Below are 23,545 nucleotides of genomic sequence, written 5' to 3'. Positions count from 1 at the left end.
ATCTTGGTGGCAATGAGATAGTCCATTCAAGTGCCATTAAGATGTGTGGGAGGCAAGTAGTTGGTCACAATAGAGATGAGAGGAAAAGTCAAGGACGTCTTATTCTCCACAAGGGTGAGAAGATGACTTTTCATTACCAGCCGGTGGTTTATGGGCGGTTGGAGAAGGTTGCTGAAGGAGATGTCAAACTTGGAATTTCTGAGGGTGCCTTTGATAAGCATTTAGAGTTTGACAGAAATACTGGAGGTATGCTTGTGGTTGCGCAAGACATGCATGGGTTGAAGAATGAGAGCTCGAGGATTAAGTTTGAGGATGACTCAAACTTAACTAAAATTCTTAATTAATTTGTTTCGTGGAGAAGACAGGTTGTTTGGCAGAGATACAGTGGCTCATTCGGAATGTTTTTTGCCAAGGTGGAGATTTGTTAGAATATTGGGGCTCAAATCAAATTGCCAACTTAGCAAACAACTGGGCAGCTAAACACTTTCATCACCCATTACATCATCATCTTGGGCTTCAAGTTTATGTGATCAACAAGTATTCGTGATTAGCAAGCTGTGGTGCTAGCCATCCATGCGTGATCAGCAAGCCTTGGTTGATTTCTTTGGCTATAAATAGCCTTGTGCCTCATGGTGTAATGCATCCCAAATCAATTAAGTGAGTTTCTAATATCTGTTAGTAAGTGAGAGAGTTAATTTGGGTGTAATTGGGTTTTGGGTGTGAGCCACTTTACCTTGTATCTCTTTATTTCCATAGTGAAATATTGTTCTGTCTTTTCCCCGTGAACATAGGCATTGCCGAACCACATAAATCCTTGTCTCGTTTGTGTGTGCCATTTTTTGTTTTTTTTTGTCATTAATTTTCTCTTTGTTCTCATAAATTCCTATTCGATCCTTTTTTTTCATAACATAACCATAATTGGTAAATATAAATACAAGTGTCTGCACTCAATTAGAGGCAAGCAATTACACAATTTTTTGTTTTCTCTTTTCATCCAATATCCATCACAAAATGGCCGCTTCCATGATGTAAAACCTCACGATAGCTCAAACATGAGCCCGGTTCAAAACTCCATTTTAATCCAACCCAAATCGAATCTAATAGTAATTCACATAGATCTAGCATATACATCACACAACCTAGATCAAGGACCCTGGTTTTCAGCAAGCCACCATCTAAGGGAACAAAAAATACTTAGTTAGGTATACTTTCAAGCTTGTTTCAAATCCATCTGCAATGAATTTTTATTGTCTTTTTATTTCTTCACAAAGAACTACAAGAACAAATATTAATTTAAGATTTTCAACATGTTTTGCAATATATGTAGCATGTTAGAGGTTTATAGCAACCCTCACAGTTTGTAGGCTTTTCAAAGTAGGATTTTACCATGGAGACTTCTTTTTGCATTTAATCAATGACAAACACAGTCAAATTCCCTCATCAATTTAAGAAGTTTTATTTGAGTGGAATAGGAATAACCTCATAGCTCCTTGAACACGTGGAATCCTCAAGAATCTTGCAAAAAGACTGGTAACATCTTCAAGATCCGCAGCTTGGAGAGTAAATGCTTCTACATTTGTTAAGCATCTTACCATCCTATTACTAAGTAATTTGTGTCTTGGAATCCTTATGTTTCTTTCATCTGCAAAAGCATTTTTTTCGAAAATATTACACACATAAACACACTAATTCTTGGCAGCCCTTGTACGAAAAGAAAATCACAAGTAAATCAAATCCTGAAGAATGAAACCACCTACATATTTCACAAGTCAGAGTGTGCAAGAAAAGGGAATGAATCAAGCAAGACTCTGGTACCAATGCTAACCTTACCATCAAACAAGAATCTCATTGGAGTCAAATGGGTGTACAAGACAAAGCTTGCTTGGGAATTCAATGAATTTACAACTATTAGATTGGCTATCATGTTTACAGTGAGATTAATTAGCAGGTTCAGTGATAAACCATATTCAAGACCATTGGGAGGCTGCCAAAAGGATTTTGAGACATATCAAAGGAACCATTGATTACCCATCTTTTACCAAGCAAATGTTCCAGTTGAAACTTGTTGGCTACACCGATTGTGACTAGGCAGGAAGCATCAGTGATAGTAAAAGTATTTCTGGAAATGTTTTTAATGTTGAAAGCTGTGCAATTTCATCGAGTTTGAAGAAATAACTAATCATAGCTCTTTCTACAAGAGAAGCTGACTGCCTCATCTGCAGGGTGTCAAATCATTTGACTACTTTTGGCAAGTCTCAAGCACAATAAAGGACGCAGGACATTATTTTATGACATCAAAATAACCATCTCTTTCTCAAAAGGATATAGTTCTACATGGAAGGACGAAACACATCGGTACCCATTATCATTTCACAATTTTAGGAGTGAAGGAATTTTTTGTGTTGAATATTGCAGGGAAGAAAATCAATTGACAGTTTTCACGAAGACTCTCGATGTACAAATTTTCAAAAGAAAACTTTTAAGGTTGGGAATAAAAAAGCAGTTATGGTTTATGCGAGGATTGCTGGAAAGTCTTGAAGTTGTTGCTAAATCTAGATAATGCTAACTCTAAATTATCTTGTAACTTGTGAATTTAAAATTCGAAGGTTCTTCTAGAGTTCTCTTTGGTGCCTATAAATACAAGTCCTTCACTGCATTTGTAGCAATAAGTGAGAATGAAATAATTTTTTTTGTTGAGTGAAATCTATAGAAGTGAAGTTTAATTCTGCTTCTTCATAGAGTGCTTCCTACTAGTGATTTAGTGAAATAACCTAATAAGCTGAAGGGGAATAAGGATAGCCTAAACCTGAATGTGATGAAATCATGGAAGTATAAATTTAAATAAGATGTATCTGGGGTTAATCCAAACCCTACTGCCAAAAAGGGAGAATTAGGTTACTGTTAAGTGGAGACAAGAAGAATTAGGAATTAATCTCTCTCTCTCTCTCTGTGTCTCACATGCGCGCGCGCGCACACGCACAGAGAGAGAGAGATCAGAACAAGACGGAAGGCTACTAGAAGAACACTCGACTCTGTGATCCGAAAGAAGAGAAGGACATTGTGGTAATAGTGATTGGAGAACAGGCAAGTGATTTTTTTAAACCAAACCAGAAGGGACAACCATAGAACAACAGATTAGTCAATGCAGATGGGCTCTATCATGCATCACACTTGGATAAGAACTCTATATGTATCAAGTATGCATACAGGCACAGATGTAAAACCCCTCCCCTCCGCAGAAAAGAACTTTTCAACTAAATACTTTGCCAAGGAAGAGAACAAAAAATTATAATTTGATGGAATGTGGTAAGCCTACACAATATATAGACTAGAATTCAGGACAAATATATGTATAGACAGAAACATCTAAATAGGTAGTTAGTACACATGCCAGCAAGAAAACATATTGAAAATTCAAGAATCACCACTTCTACCTTTATACACGGAAGAGTACTCAAGGAACCATCTAAGAAGCTCTTCACCACAAACATCTCCTTCAAACAAGGGAATGGTTCCATCTTCTCCAATGCTCTCCATTTTGCCCCGGACAATGAAAACCATTTTCTCGATGAGACCACCAGGGTATAAAATTTTGCTTCCTTTGATATAGGTTTTTTGTCTTAATCTCTCGCAAATGGCATCTAAAATAGGTTCATCCATCATGGCAAAAATTCGGACCTGCAAATTTATAAATTCCCAAGTCCTCAGAAAACACGGATATTCATAAAAAGAAGATTACACTATGATCTATGTAACATTTGTATTGATTATAATATTACTTCCACGGCATGGTCTCAAGTGCTATGAAGTTTGAATGCGTCCATTGTGATTAACATAGTATTTGCAGGTAGCAGTCCAAAAAACAGAACCCATTAAAGAATATGGAAGCCATCATCCAAAGGAATAAAAAATTAAAAGAAAAGTATACTTTCATGCAAATTCTAAAATTAGCGAAAAGCCTGCATGAAATGGGTATTGATATGTGACGTGTCTTCCATCCTATTGACATGGAATAATTTCTTAGTAGTCCTTTTTAAGCTTTTTGATGCCACAGTACCATAGGGTTTAAAAATTTTGTGCACCCACAGGGAATGGATATATATGAGTGAGATGGACTTTTACTGGCTTATCTAGGGAAATTCTATTTAACCGAGAGAATCTGGAGCCTAAAGGATAAGAAAGCACAACATCAATTGATCCCAATCAATAAACATGAAACATGAACAACAACTAGCACTACTATGATAATAAAATGGGTGAAAGCTCACTTTCTTGACAAATTTGAAGAGATGACGTCGTATTTCTCTCTGAAGGTCTTCTGGCAAATTCACCAATAACATTTCTTCATTTACGCCTCTGGTGGCAGCCCAATTGTAACGTTCTGATTCGCGAACTTGACTACATTATAAAAGATTTTATGGGTTAGTTTGTCAATCAGCATTTTGTTTTATGTGTCAAAGCATATTCAATAACCACAGTTACACTGTAAGGCACATTTATGAGAAGTTGGCAAATTAGAAATAGCCTGGAAAAACCAAAAAAAGTTAATGTAGACTTTCAGTTCAATAATTGCTCAACAATCATCTAATTAGGATTCAAGACTATGACAGGAGGAGGGAGTGCATTGATACAGTTCCTCACAAGATATAGTCTGCACAAAGAAGTTAAGTATAGCTAAGCTAGAAAATTAAAATATACTAAACTATGGTAGCAAACATGGCTATTGGTGCTCCTTAGGATTATGTGTCATATGTTGGCTAATTTGAAGTTCCTATTCAAACATTAGGTTGCAATGAGTGGCAAAATCAAGAGTCGTTTGTTTATGTTAGCATATATGGTAGCCACGATTTATGGAATGACTTACCATATTAGCAGAGATTTGATTATGCTATAGAATATGCCATAAAATATGCTTTAGAATATGCTATGATTTGATTTATGTTGAAATATCTTTATTATTATTATTATTATTTTTTTTTTATTCGCTGTTTTTAGCCTTTTATTAGGTGTTTTATGTAAGATCCCTATAATCATGGGATCACGTAGATAAGATCCCCGTAATCATGGAATCCCGTAGATAAAATCCCCGTAATCATGGGATCTCGTAGATTTTGACATATTTTCTGTCTTTCTTTGATTCGGTTTCATTTCTTTGTACCCTATTCTTGTATATAAATATAGATCTTGGCTCTTGGTTTGAGTAAGTCAAAACCCAAAACTTCTTCTTTTTGGTATCAGAGCAAAACAAAAATCTTCGCCTCCCCATCTTCCTCCCTAATGTGGCCACCTTCTCTCTCCCTCTCTCCATTTTCCCTCACCTCAGGCGCACCTCCATCTCCTCCCAGCCCTTGCGCCGAACCCCTCGGGTAACTCTCTATTTTTGATTCCTTTTTTAGAAGAATTCCCTTAGGGTTTATTATGATCTAAGGGTCCTTCTGGTGTTTTTTTTCTTTGTGGGCTGCCGGTGTTTATTTGGCAGCATATTTGGAGGAAAGCGCCAATTTTTTCGGCCTTGTTTTTCTCTTTCCTCCCTCTTCGACGTATGGACCAGCCTTATTTTGGTACTATGAGTGATTCTAGTAGCCAAAAGGACATTTTATCTTCAGGCTGTGGCCGCACTGCTGCAGTAGCCGATACTATTTGTGGGTATGCTACTCCACTTATTGTTGTCCCTCTTGCTTCAACTCCTCCCAAACCATCTTTTCAGAACTTCAAACTCTTACAGTCCCAGATTGGTCATCTTCAGGAGCAGTTCGGAGCCTTATCTACCAGGGCCGGCTCTTCTACTCCCACAACTACTATAGCTACAGGTACTCGTTCTGCTTATCATGTTAAAAGGGGAAAACCTTCTTGGTTTCAAGATTTCGGAGCCAATGATCACATGACTAGTGAGATGTCATTATTTTCTACGCCAGTTACCCCTGTTAATCAGGTTGTTAGTCTAGCCGATTGGTCAACCACCATTATTCGTAGCAAAGCAGATGTTCATCTATCCCCTGATATTATTTTGCCATCTATTCTTTATGTTCCTAACTTTGCATTTAATCTTCTATCTATTAGCAAACTTGCCAAATCACTAAACTGTGCAGTGATTTTCTTTCCTCATTATTGCGTTTTAGAGGACCTGTGCTCGAAGAGGATTTTTGGCCGGGGATATGAGAACGATGGCCTCTACTACTTTAGGGATCCTCCAACGACACCTCCTCCACTTGCTTCAAGCCTTCAAGCCACTGTTCTTCCTCTTATGATTTATTTTTTTGATAAGTAAAATGTATTAGAAGGTGTTCAAAAGGGGAACGCGTCCCAAGCTATACAAAAAACTGAAACTATGATCTCAAGGAGCCCAAAAAGTCCACAATATCCTCAATGGAGCAAAAATCTCTCCCCCAACCCCAACAAAAAAGAGTACAAATAATAGAGAATTTCAACACCCCAATGGAGGACTCCTTCCCATCAAAAGATCTTCTATTCCACTCTTTCCAAATGCTCCACCAAACACAAAAGGGGGTTACCCTCCAGAAGACTCACGCCTGAGCCCCCACCCATTGGCCCCTCCAAATATCCAGCAATTCCCGAGATGTCCGAGGCATAACCCAATGAATACCAAACAAATCAAAAATGAGACTCCAACAATCATGAGCCACAGGACAATGTAACAACAGGTGATCCACTGACTCACCATTCAACTGACAAAGACAACACTGATTAACAATAATATGTCTTCGCTTCCTCAAGTTATCCAAAGTCAAAATCTTGCTCCAAGTTGCAGTCCCCACAAAAAAGGCCACCCTAAGAGGCGCCTTGGACAACCACACCGTCTTCCACGGGAAGGAAGCGCCATGAAAACCAGAAAGGCACACAAAAAAAGACCGGACCTGGAACATCCCCTGAGAAGAGGGCACCCAAAACAGGGAGTCAACACCAGTGCCCTCCACCTCCTGTCTGTACAAGAGAGCCAACAAGCCAGTGACATCATCCAACTCCCAATCCTAAAAAGATCGCCGGAATCGCACATCCCAAGATAACCTCCCGCTATCAAGGCAATAGCAGTTAGCAAACTTTCAGACTTTAAGTTTATGGCATGCTTGCCTTGGGCATGTAAACTTTCAGTATTTATGTCTACTTTTCCCTTCATTAATAATGGCTTGTAAGGAAAGTGAGGACTACTTGTGATCCAATTAAGAAGTTCTTGTATAAGTTAAAACTGGTGAAATAAGCTATGAAGAAGTGAAACAAGGATAAATTTGGGTCAGTGTATAAGCAGGAAATCTCTTGCTGTGATTCAACAGTCATTGAATAATGACCCTCTAAATGATGATCTGATTGAGTTGGAGAAGGATAGTAGGATGAATTTAGAGACTGCTATCTCAAATGAGGCTGTTTTATTAGCTCAGAAGTCAAGAGTTCAATGGACAAAGGATCAAGACAGATGTTCTAAGTATTTTTTTTCAGAAAATTAAACAGCATAGATCCAATAATAATATCTTGGTGTTACATGATGAGGGTGAGGTGATTACTGATGCTAACAGAATCAAAGATAAGTTTGTAGAGTATTATAAGTCTGCTTATGCAAATGTCCATCCTGTGCAGTGTAATCCTGATGTTAAGTTTATCAAGAAAACTTTGACTACAGAGGAAGGTGAGGGTTTAGAAGCTCCTATATCCAGAGAGGAAGTGAAAAATATTGTTTTTTCAATGGGGCTTGATCGTGCACCTAGACTAGATGGTTTCACTGCAAGATTTTTTCAAAAATTCTGGAATATTGTGGGTGAGCAATTTACTGATGCCATTATATTTTTCTTTGATCACACTGATATGGGTAGAGGTATTAATAGTACCTTTATTACATTGATTCAAAAGAAATCAGAGGTTCTAAAGGTTGGAGATTATCGTCCAATTTCATTATGTAACACATTCTATAAGGTTATTGCAAAGATTTTTTCCAATAGATTAGCAAGTGTGTTGGGTAGGATTGTTGGTAAAGAACAGACAGCTTTTGTTCAGGGAAGAAGAATTCAGGATAACATTATTATGGCTCATGAACTCTTGAAAGGTTTTGGATCAAAATTTGCTAAACCTAAGTTGGCTTGGAAGATTGATTTGAGGAAGGCATATGATACGGTTCAGTGGTCATTTCTGCTGAAAATCATGGAACTGCTTGGCTTTGGTTCTAAATGGACCAATTGGATTTATAGGTGTATCTCTTCAGTATGGTTTTCAATTATTGTTAATGGCTCTCCTTATGGGTTTTTTCAACCAGAGCGAGGACTAAGACAGGGTTACCCTCTATCTCCCTTGCTTTTTACTTTAGTTACGGAGTATTTTTCTGGAATGATTGCAGCAGAGGTGCAGTGTGGTAAGATTATTCCAACTCAGGCTGCAATACAAGCTGGTACACCTATTACTCATCAGTTTTTTGCTGATGATTTGTTGATGGTGGTGAGAGCTAATATGGCTACTGTCCTTACTTTGAAAAAAGCTTTGATTTTGTTTGAAAATACTACAGGTCTAGCTATTAGTAAGGAGAAATCTGAGGTGTTCCTAACTGATTCTGTTAGAAAAAGGGCTGGAATTGTGAGAAGTCTTGGTTGTAAAGTTGGAAAATTTCCATTTACATACCTTGGGGTGCCTATTTCTGACAAAATGTTGCGTACCAGAGACTGTAATGCCTTGATTGATAAAGTGATTTCTCTTACAACTAGGTGGAATGGTCTTCACCTTTCTATGGCTGGCAGAGTGGAATTGTCTAGAGCTTCGGTGTATTAATCTGATTGAGAGACGAATGAGGAATTATATATGGGGCCATGTGGAAGATAAGAAGAAGATGCATGGTTTAAGATGGAATAAATTGGCTGCTCCTAAGGAGGAAGGAGGTTTGGGGCTGAGACGGCTGGTTGATATTGATAAAGCTTCAAAGTGCAGCATTACATGGGATTTCCTATTGTCTAAAGATAGAATTTGGGTGGCTTAGTTCCAGAAAAAATATTTGAAAAATTCATCTTTTTGTAATGTTATTCAAAGGATCCTGATTCTTTTATATGGAAAAGCATTTTAGCAGTTCGTGATGTGGTTAAAGAGAATTGTAGATATAGTATAGGGAATGGTCACAATATTAAAGCTTTTTTGGATCCATGGTGTGATGGTAAATGCTTAGGTGATCTTTTAGCCACAGATTATTGGGGTTTCTTAGCAGAAACAAACAATGTCTGTTGTAGGAATTCATTACGGATGGTCATTGGGATGACGAGCAACTGTTAAACACTAATCAAGAGCTGAGACAAGTTTTTTATAATCACAGAATTATTGGTGGGGAGGATCAGCTTCGATGGAAGATTCCATTCAGTTTTAAAGCAGTTTGGGAGGCTTGTAGAACTCCAGGACAAGTTATTGGTTGGGCAGGATTGTGTTGGAGTGGAGGGAGGCCAAGAAGATGGTCTACACACTCGGTGCTTGTTCTACAGAAGGCTATACTCACTCATTGCTATTTTAATTACAAAGGTTTCTCTCTTGCTTCTAGATGCTATATGTGTTACCAAAATGTCGAAACTTTGGATCATTTGGCTTGTAGTTGTAATTATTCTTGGGAGGTGTGGTCCATTCTTTCTGGAATTCTTGGTTGGGACTTAAAAAAGATGTATGAAGTGCAGGAGTTGGTTGATGTGTTTACTCAAAGCTTTAAGGGAAAGAAGAATAAAATGAGTCGTATTGTTTTCACAGCTATGCTCTATTTTATTTGGAAAGAAAGGAATGAGAGGATGCATAATGCTTTATGTAGAGATGCATTGGAATTAACAAACTGTATTCTTTGGGAGGTTCTTGATGTAATGGGGGTTAGCGTTCAGGATGTTCTGTAACCTTATTTGTTTGCTTTGTAGTTTCATTGGCATGTCTTTGACAGGTTTTGTTTGTTAAAGTAAGGGTATGCCCTTGTTATTCCTCCATGTACTATATTGTTAAATTTTATTAAATCCTTCATTTAGGAAAAAAAATAATGGCTTGTAAGGATAATAAGCTTCAATGTGAGATTTGTGAGCTTTCTAAACATACTAGAACCAGTTATATTTCTCATATGCATCGTGCACCTAGTATGTTTGATCTCATACATTCTGATGTGTGGGGTCCTTCTCTGTTATTGCTTTTTCGGGGCATCGTAATTATGTCACATTCATTGATGATTATTCCCGTTGCACATAGGTATATTTACTTAAAAAGAAATCTGAAGTTTTTCCCTTGTTCACTCAATTCCTCCAAATGATCAAAACTCAATATAAAACTGTTGTTAGGAATATTAGGTCTGACAATGGTCGTGAATATGTTTCCAATGAGTTTCGGTCTCAACTTCACCAACAGGGTATTCTTCATCAACTTACTTGCCCATATACCCCTGAACAGAATGGTGTTGCAGAGCATAAGAATCGCCAACTAATGTAAGTTGTTCGATGTCTTTTAAGTGGTATGAATGTGCCAAAGTCATACTGGTACATGGCGGTTCTTACAGCTACTTTTCTCATTAATCGTACCCCTAGTAGAGTCTTAAATGGTAAGGACCCCTTACAAGTGCTTCAGTGTGATATTACTCTTTTTTTCATCATACCTCGGGTGTTTGGATGTACATGTTTTGTTTAGAATCATAGCCCTTCTCGTACTAAACTTGATGACAAGGCTATTAAATGTATCTTTTTAGGATACTCTTCTATACCAAAAGGTTACCGGTGTTATGATCTAGTACGCAAACACATGTACCACTCTCTTGATGTCACCTTTCATGAGTATACCCCTTTTTATGGTTCTAACACTATCCTGCAGGAAACTTCTACTCTTAATCAAGAGGCTTCTCCTCTTGCTCGTCCTCTTCCTATTTTTCAAGAAGAGTCTTCTCTTGTGGTTTCCTCACCCCCTTTGCAAGTCTATTCACACCGCCCTCGTGCCTTCACTGCCTTCACCCTCCTCAGATTCAGGTTTAAGTACATCTCTCTGTCCTTTACATTGCCCTGACCCTGATTTTGTTCCTGAGTCTCGGTATCCCACTCGGGACCACAAACCCCTGCTCGATTTGGATTCGCTTGTAGTACTGATCATCCTATTTCGCAGTATATCTCTTATGATGGTCTTTCAGGGTCTTACCGAGCCTTTCTAGGCAAACTTGATTCCATTTCCATTCCCAAAAAGTTCTCGGAGGCTCTACGGAATCCCAATTGGATGTCTGCTATGAAGGTAGAAATGGATGCTTTGCAGCATAATGAAACATGGGAGCTTATATCTCTCCCTCTTAGTGAAAAGACTGTTGGCTGCAAATGGGTATTCAGTGTTAAATATCTGGCTGATGGCACTATTGATTGGTATAAAGCCCGTTTAGTGGCCAAAGGGTTTACTTAGATTCCAGGTGCAGACTTTAATGATACCTTCGCTCCAGTGGCTAAATTGACCTCATATCGTTTGCTTATCTCCCTGGCTGCATCTCACAATTGGCCTCTTCATTAGCTTAATCTAAAGAATGCTTTCGTTAATGGTAATCTTCTTGAGACTATTTACATGGGTCCTCCACCCGGTTTTCGGGCTGAGGGGGAGTATGTTGGAAAGGTTTGTCGATTGCGAAAGTCATTGTACGGATTAAAACAATCTCCCAGAGCTTGGTTCAGCCGCTTCAGTGATGTAATTCTATCCATGGAGTTTGTTAGATGCCATTCTGACCATGCATGTTTTATCCACCATTCCTCCAATGGTCGATGTATTATTCTACTTGTCTATGTTGATGATATTATCAAAACTGGCAATGACATCCATGGGATTCCTCAAGTAAAGCTTCAATTGGCTAAAGCTTTTAATGTGAAAAACCTTGGGCAGCTCAGATATTTCTTGGGAATTGAGATTGCAAGATCTAAGCAGGGTATCTCTTTATCGCAAAGGAAATACGTCTTGGATCTTCTTTGAGACACGGGTATGCTTGGGTGTAAACCTGCTTCCACTCCTATGGATCCTAATCTGAAGATCTCGGCTGAGCCCGGAGATCTCCTTTTTGATCCCTCGCAGTATCAGCGCTTGGTAGGAAGATTATTTTTTCCTAAGTGCTTGGTAGGAAGATTGATTCATCTTACCAACACCTATCCTGATTTGGTTTTTGTGGTTAGTGTTGTGAGACAGTTTATGCATGCTCCTCGTACAGCTCATATGGATGCGGTATATCATATTCTTCGATATCTTAAGTCCTGTCTTGGACTTGGATTATTCTACTCTTCTAGCAAGCAGGTTGGGCTATCCTGTTTCAGTGATGTAGACTATGCTGGGTCCAAGACTGACAAACGTTCCACATCTGGCTTCTGTACTTTCTATGGAGACCATCTTATATCCAAAAAAAGTAAGAAACAACCTGTAGTTTCGAGATCTGCAGTAGAGGCAGAGTATCGTGCCATGGCTAAGGTTACTTGTGAGATTCTCTGGCTTTGATCTTTCTTGGAGGAGCTAGGGCTAGGTGAAAAATAGTCCTCAGACTTGATTTGTGATAATAAGTCATCCATCATGCTTGCTTCAGATTCTGTTCTTCATGAGAGGACTACACAAATAGAGGTGGACATTCATTTTATCAGAGAGAAGGTCGTTCGGGAATTATCAAGCCGTGCTTTGTTCGTTCCTCTAATTAGTCGGCCGATGTGTTCACCAAATCTGTTGGTCCATCTTTGTTTCATTCCTCGATTACCAAGCTGGGCTTGATTGATATCTTCAGTCCAGCTTGAGGGGGAGTGTTGAAATATCTTTATTATTTTTATTTTTATTTTTATTAGCTGTTTTATGTAAGATCCTTATAATAATGGGACTACGTAGATAAGATCTCCGTAATCATGGGATCCCGTAGATAAGATCCCATAATCATGGGATCATGTAGATTTTGGTATTTTTTCTGTCTTTCTTTGATTTGGTTTCCTTTCTTTGTACCCTATTCTTGTATACAAATATAGATCTTGGCTCTCAGTTTGGGTAAGCCAAAATCCAAAATTTCTTCTTTGATTTGATTTTATTTAATATGAGCATGTGCTCTTTTTATCTATAAATACTTTTTTTTTTTTGATAAGTATAAAATCAATATAAAGCGTTCAAAAGGTGAACGCGTCCCATTTACAAAAACAAAACAGAAACCTATGGACCCAATGAGTCCAAGAAATCAACAACATTGTCATAAGAAGAACAATGTCTCCCCTTCGCCCAACTGAAAATGGATCGAAAGATATGAAGTTTCAAAGTTGCCGTAGACACCTCCATTCCTTCAAAACACCTGTTGTTCCTCTCTAACCATATGCAGCACCAGACGCAAAGTGGAATGGTCCTCCAACACTCACGAGCATGACCCCCCACATGACATTCCCTCCACTCACAAGCTCTTTTTATCTATAAATACTAGAGCTGTGAATGAGTGATTCATCTGATTCAAGCCTTTACATATTATTAAATCTCATTCAAGCCTTTACACAATTCTCTCCTTTTTTTTCTATATTGTATTTCTACTTGGTATCAGAGCCAACACCTTTTCACACCTTTCAGTGGCCTTGCTACTTGTGCAATAGCCACCTTAGGCTGTTTGTGACATCGTGTGACAATGCCTACACATGTTTTTCTATGTTGCTGTTTTGTGATCGAAAACAAGTATTTTTAAGTGTTTCAATTTATTTTTTACTCTTCTAGGGTTGGGTAAATTGGGATAGTTGGTTTCCAACACCTAGAAGGTTTTGGGTAAAAAAAATTTAGTCTACCGAGAGGTTCCTGATAGCAATGAGAATTAACAGTCGAGGACCTTTTGATTTATTAATAGAATTTGTCGTGTTTCTGGAGTTTTTTATTGTCGTGTGATAGATTATGGCAGATTTAGGGTTCTCGACTGTTAATTCTCGTGGCTATCATATACGCTAACAGTTTACAACTACAAAAGACAATGGAGATGAAGTTCAGTAAAGTACACACAGCAAATCTCATAAGATTTGATCACATATCTAGGTTGAAGATAAATGAGACTTTTTGACATAGATTCGATGTTTTAAATGGCTCCAAATTATGTTTTAAACTTGATTTTCAAAATTATGGTTTTTAAACTGAATTTTTCTCAATGATTTTCAAAGTTGGAGATTTTCAGAAAATAGTGAGCTTCTATCAACAGCCAATGGAATTCTAGAATGTCTCAAACGAAGAATGGATCGATTGATATGTTCCCAAGAATTTTTTTTTTATTATTATTTTTTAAAGTTAGTACACTTCAATCTATGGTTCTATCGATCTAAGCTAGTGTAGAAGGTCTCGGATATCTCAATTAATATCAGAGCAGGTTACTTAACGTAGAGAGTTGATCTATAGAAGAATCATGGAAACAAAAAGTTCAGAATTGGTTGATCTTATTTATTCTGGGAATTGTGTTTTCTTTGTTAGTTGAAACTTGATGCATGATAATAATTCTAGTTTATCTAGATGGTACTTCTGAATTGTTGGAACTTAAAACTGAAAAATACAAATAAGAGATTGCTAGTTCAACAGTTCTACTTACAAAACTTTAGAAAGAAAAGGTTTTGCTAATTAGGAGTGCAAAAGCTTTAGAATGAGAGGCTGTACAGTCAAAGGAATTCAATGAACTGTCAAAATCTAAAATTCATAAACCAGAGACTAATTGTAAGAGAACATAACGTGGTTGTATCTACACGAGATTCTAAGGATAAAACTGAAAAACCTTTAAAAGGTAAGATTGTCCATAAGAAACCTAGTAAAGCTAAAAAGATTAGACCCCCTTAAGCATGTTCCTACATGTCATTATTCTGAAGATCACATAAAATTTACATGTACAAAAAGAATAAATGACATTAAAAAAACAAATATATCAAAATCTGATGTAGTACATAACTGAACAGGCATGAACAGTACGTGAATAGAACACAAACAGTGCTCGTGAACAGTGTTTCTAGTTTCTATTTTTCGTTGTTTTAATTTCTCATAGTTTGGTGTCTGTTTTAGGAAATTTTTCATTTTTTTAATTTCCTAATAGTTTGGTGTCTGTTTTAGGAAACTTTTCATTGTTTTAATTTCCTAGTTCAGTGTTTGTTTTAGGACACCTTAAATTGTTTTAATTTCCTAAATAGTTTAGGGTTTAATTAGGCCTATAAATACATGCTATTGTAATAGTTTAGAAATCAATTATCTCTTTTATTAAAATCAGAAAACTGAGAGCTTCTCTCAACCTCTTCTTGTTGGGATTATATGCGCTTCTAGCCAATGTATGGGATACAATTGACATAGAATTCGTGGTTTTAATGCTTTATATATGTTGAAATATATAGATATTTCTATATAACGGTGGAGCAAAATCCTTCACCAATCACGGTGCCTCCTTTGACTATTTTACACCTTCTATATTCTCTTATATTTACCATGCCTATATATAAGCTCTTTGTACTCAAGCAATATATAGATCTGAATAATAGAAATGTAGCCCTTAGTGGCTCTTTGTCCATGAATGTAGGCCTTAGTGCCGAAACATGAATATTCCTGTGTTCTCCATCTTTCTCTCTTCCCTTTTCCTATTTGCATTTCTTATTTCTGCACCCAAATTTAACATGGCATCAGAGCATCGATCCTAGATCGATCATCACAGAGAGTTTGAGGGGGAGTATGAATATTATTATCTTGGAGCATATTCTCTATGTCTTCACATTCTTTTTCCGGCGTTGTTCCGGCCATTTCCCGACTTAGTTCTGGTCATTTCCCGATGTTGTTCCGGCCATTTCCCCGGGTTAGTTCCGGCCCACTTCCCAGCATAGATCCGGCCATGGCATAGTTCCGGTCCAAATTCACGAGCAAGATTCGGTCATTTTTCCCCGGCAAGTTCTAGTTTATTTTCCCGAATCTTTGTAAGAATGTCTACAAGTTGCTGAGAGATTGTGACAAATGGAGTGCAAATTTGACCAGAGATGATCTTCTCTCGAATGAAGTGACAGTCCACCTCTATATGCTTAGTCCTATCATGCTGAACGGGATTTGCTACTATGCTAAGGGCAGACTTGTTGTCGCAGTAGGGTGAGAATGGAAGCAACACTGGAAAGCACAAGTCTATTAACAAGGTTTTCAGCCATAGCAACTCACCTACCCCAAGAGCCATAGCCGTATACTCTGCCTCTGCACTAGATCGAGAGACAACGTCCTGCTTCTTACTGCGCCAAGTAACCAAGTTACCACCAATAGTGGTACAATAACCCAAAGTTGACCTCAACACATAAGTGACCATGATAGGCAAACAAAATACCACGACCTGGACACCCTTTTATGTAGTGAAGGATCCGAATAGCTGCATCAAGGTGAGGGCAAGAGGAGAGTGTTTGAATTGACTCACGACACTTACGGCATAAGTAATGTCAGGTCGAGTCATAGATAAAAAGATGAGCTTCCCCACAGGTCGTTGATACTGACGAACATTTGACAACAACTCCCCCTCAGAATCAGCCAACCAATGATTCTGCTGAATCGGAGTATCAGCAGGACGAGCGCTAAGCTGACCAAAAGCAGAAAGCAAGTCAAGAACATACTTGCGTTGAGAGATGAAAATGCTAGCCTTGGAGCGAGCCACCTCAATGCCCAAGAAGTACCGTAACGGACCAAGATCCTTAATCTCAAACTGACGGCCAAGATAGCTCTAAACCTCATCAATTCCGGTAGTATCAACGCCGGTAAGAACAATATCATCGACATATACAATGAGAGCAACTGTATTACCACCTGAATGACGTAAAAACAAGGTATGATTAGCTGCACTTTGATGAAAACCAAACTTGAGCATGGCAGTGCCAAGGCGATCAGACCAAGCTCGAGGAGACTGCTTAAGGCCATACAGAGAACGACGAAGACGACATACCATACCAGAATGAGCAGGAGACGAAAGCCCGGAGGAGGAACCATGTACACCTCCTCCTACAAATCACCATTGAGAAAGGCATTTTTGACATCTAACTGAAATAGAGGCCAAGATCGAATCGCAGCAACGGAAAATAATACACGGATGGTATTCATTTTGGCAACAGGGGCAAAAGTCTCCTATTAATCTATGCCATAAGTTTGAGCATAACCCTTGGCAACCAATCGGGCCTTGTAACGAGCAACTGACTTATCTGGATTATGCTTAACTGTAAACACCCAATGACAACCCACAGTCTTTCATCCAATAGGAAGCGGAACCAGGTCCCAAGTCTAATTTTTCTCAAGTGCTTGTAGTTCTCCTGTCATAGCATCACACCATTGAGGTTGTGCTAGTACAACACTAGAAGGAAGAGGAATTGAGGCAACATAAACAATAAAACTCCGATAGGAGGGTGAGAGAGCATAATCAGAAACAAAATTAGAAATAGGGTATGTACAAGAACGTTTACCCTTTCGAAGAGCAATGGGGAGATCATCAAGCGAAACAATAGCTTGAGAAGGGGAAGCTGGTGTCGAAGGAACACGACAGTCGATTATGGGAGTAGAAGCTTGTACCTGTTGTCTCCGACTATAAACCTGTAAAAAAGGAACAATTCCCCCTGTGGAGGGGTATCACGAGGAGGAATCATAGAAGACGAAACAGGTAACGGTAGAGGAGTTAAAGATGGAAGAAGGTGATCATCCATTATATTTAAAGGGAACCATTCAACTTGAGAACCTACTGAACCACTATAGTATTGTGTATGCTCAAAGAAAAAAACATCCATGGATATAAACCACCGACGACTGGGAGGATGGTAACACCAACCTTTTTGAGAGTGAGAATAGCCCAAAAACACACACTTCAAAGCCTTGGGGTCAAGCTTTGTACGAGTCTGCCCCAACTGCTGAACAAAGCACACACACCCAAAGACTCGCAGAGGAATCAAAAAAAGCGATGAATTGGGATGTAAGATTGAGAGTGGGGTTGCAAAGTTAAGAACCCTATAAGGAGTCCTATTAATGATGTAAACAACTGTAAGAACTGTATCTCCCCAAAATGACTGGGGGAACATTCATGCCAATGCAGATTGCTCTGGCTAAGTCAAGGATGTGGCGATTCTTTCTCTTAGAACGACCATTCTGTTGAGGAGTTTTAACATTAGCCATCTGATGCTCAATTCCAAATTATATACATAACCGTTGTACCTCCCCATAAGTGTACTTTGTACCCTGGTTAGATCTGAGTTTTTTAATGGTACGACCATATTGAGTCCAAACCATTACTATAAAATTTTTAAAAATGGTGTATACCTCATTTTTGGTTTTCATAAGATAAACCCATGTAACATGACTACGATCATCAATGAACAACACGAAATATCGAAATTCAAGACTAGAAGTAACTGGGCACGGACCCCACACATCTGAATGAACAAGATCAAAAGGTGTTAAAGCAGATTTATTATTACTAGCAGGATAATTGGAACGAACATGTTTAGCCATATGACATGTCTCACAGGATAAATCTGACATTGCCACATGACAAAATTAGGAAGGAAATTAATGTTTTAAATAACCGAAAGAAATATATCCTAAACGCATGTCCCAGCACACAAGTTGGGCTTTATTAGATGAAACAATATTAGAAAATGAAGCTGAATGTGCTTGAGGTGACAAAGGAGCATCCAACAGGTATAAACCATCCACTTCACGCCCACTGCCAATTGTCCGTTTTGACACCAGATCCTAAAAAATACAATGAGAGGGAAAGAACGTTACACTACAATTTAATTGTTTGGTAACGCTACTAACAAAAATAAGATTTGTAGGCAACTTTGGAACATGAAGTGTATCTGACAAAATTAATGGAGTAACTAATATGTGACCCTTCCCAACAGTGGAAGATGGAGAGCCATCCGCAAGGCGGAACTTGCGATGGCCAGAGCAGATACTATAAGATTGAAAGAGTGAGGGCATACCAGTCATATTGTCTAAAGCACCGGAATCAATGATACATGGTGTCGAAGATGTAGATACGCTATGTGCAGACGTAATAGTACCTGAGTGGGCGGCAAAAGTGGAGGTTGGCTGAGATGATGCCTCCATTTGGTTGAAGAATTGCTTGAACTTGTCCAAATCAGCTCCAAATCAGCTTGAGTCAAGGTAACTGTGGCAGAAGATGTAGAGGTAGGGTTGTCAGGAGTTGACAACGAGACTGGTTGTTTAACAGAATATGCAGAGGACCAAGGCAATTGTTTCTGTTGCAGTGGGCGTCCATGTAGAGCATAACAATGAGATTTGATGTGACCAATTTTTCCGCAATGGTCACACCGTCCACGTTGTCGTCCCATAGGAGGACCAGTGGTAGAGCTCTAAACTGACTGGGATGGTGCAGTTCCTGAAAGGTTGGGAACCCAAACTGCCATAGCAGAACGATCAACAGAAGCAATACCTAATGGATGAGTCCGACGGCTCTCATCTGACAACACATAGAAGTATGCATCCTCAAGAGTAGGGAATGAAGATAAACCTAGTAAATGAACACGAGCATACTTAAACTCGTCGTTCAACCTAGCAAGAAACTGAACACTCGATTCTTCTCCACAATCCCTGCATATAAAACTGCATCATCTGGATCCTTCCAAAAGTGGAAGGAATAATAATATGACATCTCCTCCCAAATAGCACGAAGTTTGGCGATATAACTTAAAACTGTCAAGTCACCCTGTGAAATCCTGGTGATATCTCGCCCCAGCTGGAGAATAAGTGCGTTGTACTGAATCCCAAATCTGCTTAGCAGTGTTCATAAACATATAGCCAATAGCTATGTTTGGTTGCATCGAATTGACTAGCCAAGACAAAACCATAGCATTATCTGCAAACCACTATGGATATGCCTTCTCTGACTCAGCTGGCTCTTTCTCAGAACCAGTAATATAGCCAATCTTGCCTTTGCCACCAATGAACATCTTGGCAGACTATGCCCAAATCAAATAGTTGGAACCATCTAACTTCACTGTGGTGATTTGAAGTCCTGGATTTTCTGATGAGCTGGTGGGAAAAATAGCATCACCACCGACAGAACTTGAGCCAAGAGAATTAACAGTCGAGGACCTTGAATCTGCTATAATCTGTCACATGACAATAAAAAACTCCAAAAACACCACAAAAGGGTCTCCTCAGACCATAAACAATAACAATGTCTCCTCAAACCATCCCCGAAAAATCCAAATACATACCTTTTTTAAGGAGCGCTACCCGTTTACATATAGCTATACAGCCTCCTTCTTAATATCCGGAACCTCTTTGTAGACTAATTTTTTTTTTTTACCCAAGCCCTTCTAGATGTTGGAGACCAACTATCCCAATTTACTCAACGCTAGAAGAGTAAAAAAGAAATTGTAAAACTTAAGAATACCTGTTTTCGATCACAAAATAGCAACACAGAAAAAAATGTGTTGGCAACGTCACATGATGTCACAAACAACCTAAGGTGGCTGTTGCACAAGTAGCAAGGCTACTGAAAGGTGTGGAAAGGTGTTGGCTCTGATACCAAGTAGAAATATAAAAAGAAGAGAGAGGAGAGAATTGCATAAATGCTTGAATGAGATGAATTACTCATTCACAGCTCTAGTATTTATTATGATAAGTCAAATATCTGCTATTATGATAAGCCATTCCATAATAAGTCATATTCTATAGCATAGTCAAATATCTGCTATTATGATAAGTCATTCCATAAATCGTGGCTATCATATATGCTAACATATGCATAGTCAAATGGTAAGTCATTCCATAAATCGTGGTATCATATATGCTAACAATATGCATGTGTTCTCCATCTTTCTCTCTTCCCTTTTCCTATTTGCATTTCTTATTTCCGCATCCAAATTTAACAATATACATATAGTGAATGCAGTGTATTGATCGGTTCATGAGATTAATCGAAGTGTCCTTTTACTATGCATTAATGCGTGTGATTCATGTGTATGATGGGTGTTCATGCATAGGCCACAATTAATCAAGGATGCAATGCGTTATTATTTATATGTTCTAATTCGATGATAAAGGATGGACTCTCTATTTGAGATTGAACGGGATCGACGATAAATTGAGAGATTGTGATAACTGTTATAGCAATATTCTCCTTATCTCTCAAGCATGAGAGAGTTATGGACCCTTGCCATGGTTAGTGGATGCTTTGATCTATTCAGTGGGTTTTACGGCTTAAGACCCTAGTGCTTTGGGTAGCCATAATCATCGACTTTGGAACATACTCCCAAGATTGCATCTACACTAATATATTTATTTTTGTGATATTAGTTTGATCACGGTAAAATTGAGCGCTCAGTGTGTTTTAATAAAATGGTTTATATATATATATATATATATAGGGTAATTTACACAGACCTCCCCTATGGTTTGCTATAATTACACCACAGACCTCCCCTATGATTTGGGAATTTACCCGGACCTCCCCTAAAAATGAAACTATTCTACATGGACGTATATTAGTAATTTAGATAGGTCTGTTAATCCATTTGACGGTTCGTTACTAGGGACTTATTCTCTCTCCTCTCTCTCTCTCTGTAACTTATGTCTGCAAACCAAAAGCTCAACTTCGTGTGTCACAGTTCATCACAACAATGAAACACATACATTTTCGGTGAGCTTTAATGATTATAGGAGTTCATGGTTAGAAGCTTTTCAGTTTGAGTACATCTGAGAAGTTTGCCGAATCTATTGGATCCCTATACCTCGCCAGATCTGCGTCTATCACCAGTGGAAAATAATGAGGAGGCTTCTGGGTCTGTCACCGGCGGAAGCAAAGATGACGTTTTTAAGTCTATCAACGGTGGAAAACCGCGTCTATCACTGGTGAAAAAGAGCGATGAAGCTTTTGGGTCTTTAATAGAGCCCACTGTTGGGTGTTCAATGGATCGCTATAGCTCGCCAGACCTGCGTCTATCACCGGTGGAAAATAATGAAGAGGCTTATGGGTCTATCACCGGCAGAAGCAAAGATGACGCTATTGAGTCTATCACCGGCGGAAAACAATGTCTATCACCGGTGAAAAACAAGGATGAAGCTTCTCGGTCTTCAGTAGAGCTCACTGTTGGGTGTTCAATGGATATCTATAGCTCGCCGAATCTACGTCTATCACTAGTGCAAAACAATGAGGAGGCTCTTGGGTCTATCATCGATGGAAAAGCAAAGATGACACTTCTGGTTCTATCACCGGTGGAAAACAGGGATGAAGTTTCTGGGTATTCAATAGAGCTCACCGTTTGGTGTTCAATGCAACTCCGACCAAGATAGGTCTTCAATGGAGCTTTTCCGATTGGTTTGAACGGTGATGCTCTGGTCTTTTCGCTTTAGCTCTTCCAGTTGGGTCTTCGTCAGGACTTCACCATTCAGTTTTGGTCTTTGAAGTAAGCTCACCAGAATTGTATATATATATCTCACATGAAGCACTTAGTTTACAGTTCTCTCTGTATGTATCTTTCAAGCTCTCAGTTCACAGTTCTTTGATAACAACCATTCTACAGATCAATTTTAACATTATTCAACAAATCATGTTACCTTTTTGCTCTGTCAAAGAACTTGGTTCCGCCAAAGGGAAGCTATTCGTTGTCACCGGTGATGGTGCTTAATCGCGGCGGCCCAATGGAACAAGAAGATCTCGCTTTTTCTGTACAAAATCAGCCAATTCAACTCATTAAATAAGCACTGATCAGCTCTTTTGTGATTAATTAGCCGGTGAGGGATGAGGTGGCGGTAGCGGGGGTTATGAAGGTGCGTCCAACAAGTGTAGATGAAGGGTTTGGCGGTGGTGAGATGAGGTCGAAGGCGGTGGTGGCATGAGATAATATATATAATGGTAGGGATAAGGGTATTATGGACATTCTATTTAATTTAGTAGATGACGTCAGCATAATCCGGTATTGACTAACGTTGACTCTAACATAAGGGAGGTCTGTGTAGGATAGTTTCATTTTTAGGGGAGGTCCGAGTAAATTCCCAAACCATAAGGGAGGTCCGAGTAATTATGGCAAACCATAGGGGAGGTCTATATAAATTACCCATATATATATTATTAAATATGTATTTATTTATCAAAGGAATATTATGTAATCAAACGAGAATAATCAAGGAGTAAAAACAAAGGATTAATTATGTAATTGGATTGATGGCAATTATTTATCCATTAGCTAATCATGCATGAAGGGGTTATTTCATAAATTAACATGGTGGATTCACCATTCTCAAATTGAAGTGCAACACCATTCTTATATAGTGGTTTTAAGTTTGGTTAATGAGTTGACTTAAATTAGGTCATGAGATGACTAGGTCAATTGGTCAAGCCTATTGAAGCCAGAGAGAGTTTTGGCCCATATAAAATCCTCACTTCTAGACCAACTTTGAGAGTCGAGCACGAGAGAGTGGAATTAGTGTGTTGGGTGTAAAGAGTGGTTTGGCCACTCCAAAAGAGTGTTAGGAGTGCTTTGGGCACTCTGAGGTCTATCTATATAGATGGAGTTATAAACCATGTTATAAAGCATAAAACGGAAGAGAAGAGATAAATAAAACAAGTAGAACACACAAATATTATGTGGTTCAGCCG

General features: G+C 38.6%; 1 protein-coding gene across 4 annotated transcripts in view; it reads right to left on the bottom strand.

Moving 5' to 3' along the window:
* Nucleotides 1-23,545, bottom strand: part of LOC132287084 (probable cyclic nucleotide-gated ion channel 20, chloroplastic) — a 148,288-nt gene that overhangs the window by 27,434 nt on the left and 97,309 nt on the right. For 3 of the 4 annotated variants that reach the window (XM_059789578.1, XM_059789577.1, XM_059789580.1), the window contains 3 exons: nt 4,269-4,398; nt 3,435-3,678; nt 1,480-1,642 (listed from right to left, as the gene is read on the bottom strand). In XM_059789578.1, coding sequence (XP_059645561.1) covers nt 1,480-1,642; nt 3,435-3,678; nt 4,269-4,398 — 537 coding nt within the window. The remainder of the gene's footprint in view (nt 1-1,479; nt 1,643-3,434; nt 3,679-4,268; nt 4,399-23,545) is intronic. The other variant, XM_059789579.1, reaches the window with a different exon arrangement.

Source organism: Cornus florida, unplaced genomic scaffold (genome assembly GCF_030987335.1).
Source record: "Cornus florida cultivar Cherokee Brave unplaced genomic scaffold, ASM3098733v1 CherokeeBrave_3.0.0_Hap2_Chr11, whole genome shotgun sequence".
NCBI lineage: Eukaryota > Viridiplantae > Streptophyta > Magnoliopsida > Cornales > Cornaceae > Cornus > Cornus florida.
This window is presented reverse-complemented; position numbering and strand designations above follow the sequence as displayed.